General features: G+C 40.8%; 1 protein-coding gene across 1 annotated transcript in view; it reads right to left on the bottom strand.

Annotated features, from left to right (window-relative positions):
• Positions 1 to 4,689: 4,689 nt before the first annotated feature.
• The window catches only part of TM4SF4 (transmembrane 4 L six family member 4), a 28,786-nt gene continuing 24,964 nt past the window's right edge, over positions 4,690 to 8,511 (bottom strand). Inside the window, exon 5 of the mRNA XM_055248473.1 lies at positions 4,690 to 5,419. Within this exon, the coding sequence (XP_055104448.1) occupies positions 5,402 to 5,419 (18 nt within the window). The 3' untranslated portion in view covers positions 4,690 to 5,401. The remainder of the gene's footprint in view (positions 5,420 to 8,511) is intronic.

Here is an 8,511-nt window from a genome sequence, read left to right as displayed (position 1 = left end):
ACAGCGTGTCATGGGAGAATGTGGCAGGTTTTCCATAGTGTAGAGGTTGAGAAACCCTGACCTAGACTAAGAAACCACACACACACACAGACAAGAAGACTAAAAGGCCACTCTCTTCTCTACATCGGGTACAGCAGTTTGGTAATGTGCCAGGCTAAACAGAACTACATTTCCCCAAATTCCCTTTCCTGTGTTTCCTGTCAGGGCACGCTGCAGGAGGGATTCTTGAGAGCTTTGGAGGCAGAGGAGAAGGAGTATCTGCTTTTTAGCTCACATGCACGGTTGCTATCCGCTGCCTACCCTCACTGACACAGGACCGCTGGGCCTGCAACTGCTCATCTTCCCCAGGATTCTCCTTCAGTGCCTGGGTCGCCTGGACCAGCTAGTGTGTCTTTAGCTCCGGGACAAAAGGCTCCAGCTTCTGCAGGCACCCATACTGTCAGAGGCAACAAGAATGAACAGGGTTCCAGTCCACCCTCATGGCTCCAGATCATGCTTATGGGTTACATAACCTATGTTATGTAGCTTGTTCTTCTCTCTCAGGCTTTACATCCAAGTCTGACTGCCTTGTTGATTGCCTGCTCTGTGGACTTCAAGATCCAGCATCAGACACGAAGACGACCCTCTGACAGAGACTGTTTAGTTCCAACAATTACGTAAGATCAAATCCCTGTAGCAAATTTGTGTGTGTGTGTGTGTGTATGTGTGTAGACATAGGTATTTGATCTCTGACTGAACCCTGACTGATACATTGGGTTAAAGTCAAGGTCACACTATTAATGTTTCTAACACAGGAAAAAGTAATTTTGTAGAAAGATGGATATTTCTCTCCCTGGGGCCAATGTCAGTGGCCCTCCCCCATTAATTGTTCTAAACCCTGGATGTATTCTTTTCTTCTTTTCTTTTCTTTCTTTTTTTCCCTAAATCATCTTTGGATGCTTAGACTGGGAATAAATTATGGTATGTCCTAGAACTCTCTTTCCTGCATTTTAAGAGTTGAGTGCCAAGACAGTTATTCCATGTCGTGGTGACTAAATTGGAATGTACTGCATGTGTTTTGATTTCTTTTTTATGAGATCAAACCAGAATCTTCAGCCGTATCCTGTTGCCTCCTGGTTCTCTGTAGATTGAAGAATCATGTTTGTTTTGGAACGCTCTATTTAACCCTTTGTTTTTTACCCCATCTGGAGATCCTCTAGAGCCTCTGTGTCTTCCTTAATCTGCTCAGAGCAGAGCTGTCCTCAGACACTACTGGGTTTGAACAGTGAGAGGAGAAGCTGGATGTCACTCACACTAACTTTGTTCAGCACCTTGTTATAACGGCTTTTTTCCGACAACTGTACATGTGGCTGATGTGTTTGAGTATGATCCACAAATTAGTTTCATCCCTTTTTTCCCATCATCACTAATAGCTCAGGTCCATCAGCATATTATGTGTATGTAACTGGGTGATATTTTGAGATAATAATTTAGGTTTTGTCTTGCTAGTATTTCTCTTTTTCCTTGCCTCTATTCAAGTGGATTGTTGGCCCTGTGCTCATCAGCCCAGTAGAATGCTAAGGCAGGGTGGAAAATCCCAAGAACGACCCAAGGTAAAGCCTGGTACAATGGCATTCAGAGCTTGAAAGCAAATGTGGTTATAGAAAATATAATTTTAGTTTTTATACTCATGGTTCTGTGTACTGAGACCACTCCAGCCTCATGTTTAATTTTCACATAGACATCCACTTTCCTACTTGTTTTGTCAACTCTTTTTTAAAATTATTGTTATTATTATTATTTTTTAGATGGAGTCTCGTTTTGTCATCCAGGCTGGAGTGCAGCTGCATGATATTAGCTCACTGCAACCTCCGCCTTCCAGGTTCAAGCAATTTTCATGCCTCAGCCTCCCGAGTAGCTGGGATTACAGGCACCCACCACCACACCCGGCTAATTTTTGTATTTTTAGTAGAGAAGGGATTTCACCATGTTGGCCAGGCTGGTCTCGAACTCCTGACCTCAAGTGATCTGCCCACCTCAGCCTCCCAAAGCGTTGGGATTACAGGCTTGAGCCACTGTGCCCAGCCTTAAATTTTTTTTTATGTTTATTTTTTTAGCCTGTCACTCAGGCTGGAGTGCAGTGGCATGATCACAGCCTCCACCTGCCAGGCTCAGTGAATCCTCCTGCCTCAGCCTCCAAGTAGTTAGGACTAGAGTCATGTGTCACCATGCTTGGCTAATTTTTCTATTTTTTGTAGAGACAAGGTCTTACTATGTTGCCTAGGCTGGTCTTGAACTCTGGGCTCAAGTGATCCTCCTGCTTTGGCCTCCCAAAGTGCTGGGATTACAGGTGTGAGCCACTGCACCTGGCCTTGTCTATTCATTTTTGAAATCTTCTTCAGTTTATTTCAGGGCAAAGGACACTACTTACTTCACTTAGAGAGTGCAGGAGAAAGAAAATTAAGGGCTCTGGGCACCTCCATTCACACAACGAATTTATGAATTGCCGAATATGTGCTAGGTTAGGTACTCCTAGTACCTAGACTTGAATCAGATTCTTTTCTTGCTTCAAGTAACTTGTAGTCCAAAGCATAGAAAAATAAAGAAATGTACTCCATTAAGCAAAATGAAGTTGGCAACTCCCATAACAGAAGTCTCTGGACAGTCTGGAGACCATCCTTGAGGTGTGTGTGTGCATCTGGAGGTCTCTAAGGGAGAGGTGCATTCATCTTTACTCTTTGTTTCCTGTCTCTTCCTTTTAAGTCCTCTTATCCATGGTAAGCAATTTCCTGTAATTTTATGGTAACTGGTTTTGAAAAATGGCCTTTTGTGAAAACTCGTCAAAGATTATTTCAGTTCTTCATCTATAAAATAATGAGAGCAGATTTCATGATGACTACAATTTCTTTTTATCTAAAATAACTAATCCCTGCAAACCCCTGGATAAAGAATTGATGCCTCTTAGCCATATTCAAATTCCCTCATCAAAGAACTCAGGCAAGTGAATCAGTCCTAATAACCCAACATCTCTGAACTTCCGGAACACCATTATCCCGGAACATCATTACCTGGGTCACTGTCTAGTATTTAGCATGTACTACCTTGTATTCATCTGTGATATGTGAGCTCCTGGTGGGCAGTAATGGGGTCTGACTCGGTCTTCATCCTTGTGCCTGCAGGTGATGTTCTAAGGCAATGGTTGCTCAGAGTGGCTGGTTTTCGACATCACCTGTTGTGCTTTAAAAAATGAAATGACTGGCAGGGTGCGGTGGCTCATGCCTGTAATCCCAGCACTTTGGGAGGCTGAGGCGGGCAGATCACCTGAGGTCTGGAGTTTGAGACCAGCCTGACCAATGTGATGAAACCCTGTCTCTACTAAAAATACAAAAATTAGCCCGGCGTGGTGGTGGGTGCCTGTAATCCCAGCTACTCGGGAGGCTGAGGCAGGAGAATCGCTTGAGCCCAGGAGGCGGAGGCCACAGTGAGCCAAGATGGCTGCGCCACTGCACGCCAGCCTGGGTGACAGACAGCGAGACTCTGTCTCAAAATAAACAAACAACAACAACAAAAAAAAAGAAAGAAAGAAAGAAAAGACTGACAAACAAACAGACTTCCACATCTCATGCTCAGATTTGCAAATGCAGTGAGCCTAGGCGGTAGCTCAGAAATCTATAATTTCAGCACATTTCCTAGGTAACGTTGATGATCAGCCATGTTTGAAAACAAATGGTCTAAACTGAATCGAGACACTGTGTGTGTGTGTGTGTGTGTATAGTTCCCGCAACGAGATCTTCAGTGCATCTGCCTTTCTTGCCTCTGCCTATTAAGTTTCAGGTGTCAGACACAATCCCTGATCTCATAGAGTTCTCATTGTAGTGAGGGCAAAACTACAGCGCGTAACTCTTTGCATTTTCAGTGCCTAGCCCCGCGGGGGCCAGCACACAGTAGGTGATCATTAATTACTTTATTGATGGCTTTGACAAACCCAGTTTTCAGTGTGCCTGACCTACGTGGTGCAGCCTATTAGCTTGGCAAGGGCAGAAGGGAGACTTTCTGGCTTGGACTTCCCTGAGACCCTTCTTATTGCACACAGTCATGTTGGCAGCCCCACAGGCCTTTGCTTCACCCTTGGTAACTTCAAAATTTCCAGTATGACTGATTATCTCTCAAGTGTCCTTTTACAGATGGGGAAACTGAGACTTTGAAAATAATTGTCCCAGGACCCTTAAGCTGGTTTGTGATGGAGCTGGAGTTTGAACACAAATCAACAGAATGGATCTGATGCCCTGTTAGTGCCTGACTCATAAGGCCAGTTAGTCTTAATATGACACGTAGAATAATAATACTTATTACCTTAATCCTGGGCAATAGGCTGACAAAATTATTACTCAAATCAATTTTTTTTTTTTTTTTTTTTTGAGACGGAGTCTTTCTCTGTCCCCCTGGCTGGAGTGCAGTGGCGCGATCTCGGCTCACTGCAAGCTCCATCTCCCGGGTTCACGCCATTCTCCTGCCTCAGCCTCCCAAGTAGCTGGGACTACAGGCGCCTGCCAACACGCCCGGCTAATTTTTTTTTGTATTTTTAGTAGAGATGGGGTTTCACCGTGTTAGCCAGGATGGTCTCGATCTCCTGACCTTGTGATCCGCCCACCTCAGCCTCCCAAAGTGCTGGGATTACAGGCTTGAGCCACCGCGCCCGGCCAACTCAAATCAATTTTTTAAAAACTTTTTTTTGTTTGATCAAAGGAAGCATTTGTAGAAAAGATGAGTTGTTATTCGTTCAACCTTTTGCCCCTCCCTCCTAAAACACACACAATCTTTGTTACGTTACCTCTGAATTCAGGTTTTAATTTAACATACATAAGAGAACTCTAGCCATGATGACAGCCTCAAAAGATCAGTCACAAGCAACTCAAGCAAATCAGCAAAAAAAAGACAACAAATAACAATACTTAGGATACGTCAATCATTCTTTTCTCCTTATACATCTTAAAAACAAAAATTGGTCTTAGTTTCTCATTTTAAATGTGCTTTCCTCCTTTGATTTATGTAAAACTTCCAAAGATATAAACATCTTTATATACAAAGAAGTAGTATGGCAGTACATGTGACTTTATACATTTTACATTTGTAATAAAAAAAATCATGAAAAGTTTGCTTTGAACCTGTTGGTAAATTCTAAAAAGAAACTAATTTGAAAGATTTATAAACCAAATTTGTTAGGTGGCCAAACTATTTTTTATTTGAAAATAACAAAATTCTAACTCGAGCAAAGCTGGTTGGAAAGAAGGAATAACTGCCTTTTCTAAGCTTTGTCAGCTAGGAAGCAGATAGGAATTAATAATCCCAAGAAGAGAAGAAGTTTTATGAAAAGAAATTGTGGTCATCATGCTGTAGAGTTTGAGCAGCTCATCTTGGAGGTTTAAACGGGTCCATCTCCCTAGAAGGTAGAAAAGGTGAATTAACTATGATGTCATGATTTATGTAAATTTTTGCTTTTCCCCTCCTTCTTCCCATCCCCATCACCTGCCTTCCTCCTGGCTCTTAATGATTGCCTATTGAATGTTTCCTATACTTTTCTGGCTTTGTTTCACGGCTTTACTCTGTCACCCACCTGTGTTGAGGTTATAGGAATGGAAGCTTCATTTTGTTTTGCATCATGTATTTATTTATTTAGTCCTCAAGGAAGTTACATTTTATTTATTTATTTTTGTTTTATTTTGTTTTTAATTTTTTAAAATTTCAATAGCTTTTGGGGTACAAGTGGTTGTTGGTTCCATGGATGATGAATTAGGTACTGATGAATTCTGAAATTGCAGTGCACCTATCACCTGAGGAGAATACATTGTACACAATATGCATCATTTATTTTAAAAAATAATTTGGTAAGAGGTACTGAGAGACCAAGTGCTATGTGGAAAGCCACCACTAACAAGTAGGAGAGCTGGGATTTGAACCAGGGAGGCAGAACCCAGATATTGTGTTAAAGGAAACTTGAAGCTATGCTACCTCACTGACTTTCACAAGGTTAGTAAATAACATTCAATGCCATTTACTGAGACTTCTAAGGATTCAAATGAATTCATGCTTGTCACCCTGTACTAGGCACTCCACTGACAACCGCAGGAGTAGGTATTAATAGCCATGTTTTACAGACAAGGAGCAGTTGAAGGCTACTGACTGGGCCAAGACCACACAGCTGACATTCAAACCAGGCCTCATAGCATGTATTTTAAGACACATTCCCAACTATCACTTCATTTAAGGACTGTGCCAGGCTCGGGAAGCTCTCAGTAAATACTTTCTGCCTGAATGGATAGATGTTGATCTCACAGTCTCTCCATAAATTAGGCAAGAGGCAGTTGGAATAACTGAGACTATGAGAAGTTAGTCAGCTTGCTGGAGTCACTCAGCTAGTAAGCTGTGAAACTAGGCTGAGAGCCCAAGTCTTTCCACAGTGTCCTACTGGGGCAGGAATGCTGACCAGCCCCGTGAGAGGCCAGCTGCCCAAGAGAAAGGAATCTTTAGCAGACTGACTTTAAAACTGCAGCTCTTGTGCACTGAAATATTTAGTAGTGAAACTCTGTGATGTCCAAAAATTACTTTCCAAAAGTCCAGAAAGGGAGAGGGTGAGCAAATATTAACAATTTTGTGAACACGGGTGAAAATATACAGGTGTTCATTGCACCATTCTTTCAACTTTATGTAGATTTGAAGTTTTCAAAATAAAAAGTTGAAGGAGGAGGGGGGAGAGAGACAGAGAGGAGAGATGAAGGGAGGGAGGAAGAAAGGAAGGAAAAAAAATGGACATTTCTGGTGTGTACATTCACCCTCTGTGAATCTCCGGTGCCCATGCACTGACAACCATGGAGTCCATCTACGGTCTTTCAACTATCGAGTGACTCAGCCATTAAGATCTCCAAAATATGGTGTCCAAATGAATGAAACTCACTAAAAGGAACCAACGTGCTGACACCTATGAATGTGTTTTTAAATTGAGAGATAATTCTCAGGTTTAGCAAAGTATTATCAACAATTCAAAGAGTAATCATATTTTCTTTCTTTCTCTTTCTTTCTTTCTTTCTTTCTTCTTTCTTTCTTTCTTTTCTTTCTTTCTTTCTTCTTTCTTTCTTTCTTTCTTTCTTTCTTTCTTTCTTTTCTTTCTTTCTTTCTTTCTTTCTTCTTTCTTCTTTCTTTCTCTCTTTCTTTCCTTCTCTCTCTCTTTTTTTTTTTTTTTAGAAAGGTCTTGTTCTGTTATCCAGGGTGCAGTGCAGGGGCAAGATCTCAGCTCATGCAGCCTCAGCATCTTGGGCTCAGCTGATGCTCCCAGCTCAGCCTCCTGAGTAGCTGGGACTACAGGTGCACGCCACCACATCTGGTTAATTTTTTGTATTTTTAGTAGAGATGGGGTTTCGCCATGTTGCCATGGTCAAGCCTAGTTCAAGGCTGGTCTTGAACTCTTGGGTTCAAGTGATCCTCTTGCCTTGGCCTCCCAAAGTGCTGGGATTACAGGCATGAGCCACTGTGTCCAGCCAAAGTAATCATATTTTTGATAAATCTTGGAAAGAAAATTTACCACCCAGCTAAAACATGTAGAAACTGAAACTTCAATATATAATTTAGCAAACATTCATTCACTTTGGATGAATTACAAGATTTAAATGCTCAATATTTTCAACCGCTATCATAAAAATAATTTTGGTGGATTACTAGTTGGTAGTTTCTTTTCCTCTCTAGTATGTTTAAAGACCAAAACATTTAAATACAATACAGTATAACTGAAAATTTGTAGAATAAAAATGCAATACACAGTGAAATTTATTTGTAATACATGCATTTTACTGCTGATTTGGGGGACTTATTTATATTTTTCATTTTAAAAAGTAATATATAATTATTAAAATTTTTTAATACTATAGGCTAGATTAAAGGAAAAAAGTCAGTCTTCTTACCTAGAAATAACGATTATTTAACTTTTGGTTGGATTTTCTTTAGTTTTTTGTTTTATTTTTCTATTCACAGAATTTTGTTTTCTCCTACTTATATAATTGTATATTAAGTACAATTTTTGTATCCTGCATAAGGATTTTCAATATTACTGCAATTTGGGGGGAAACATTCTTTTAAGATAGGGAGAATAAAATACTAAAAAGAGATACTGTGACAGGATATATAAGAAATTAGGTAACCTTACCTAGGTGAGGAGACTGGAGGGAACTGGCTGGATAGAAGAGAAAGGCCAGAGGGAGACTTTCCAACTGAATACCTTTATATATTTCTCTCTGTGTGTATACATGCACATATTTAGTTTTTGAGTTATATACATGTAATGCTTATTTAAAATAAATTTATTTATTTATTTATTGAGACAGGGTCTCACTCTGTCACACAGACTGGAGTGTGGTGGTGAGATCTCGGCTCACTGCAACCTCTGCCTCCCAGGTTCAAGTGATTCTTGTGCCTCAGCCTCCTGAGTAGCTGGAGTTACAGGCATATGCCACTATTCCTGGCCTTCATATTTAAAATTTAAAT

This window comes from Symphalangus syndactylus, chromosome 17 (genome assembly GCF_028878055.3).
Source record: "Symphalangus syndactylus isolate Jambi chromosome 17, NHGRI_mSymSyn1-v2.1_pri, whole genome shotgun sequence".
Classification (NCBI taxonomy): domain Eukaryota; kingdom Metazoa; phylum Chordata; class Mammalia; order Primates; family Hylobatidae; genus Symphalangus; species Symphalangus syndactylus.
The sequence above is the reverse complement of the archived record's forward strand: the minus strand, read 5'-3'. Positions and strand labels throughout refer to the sequence as shown.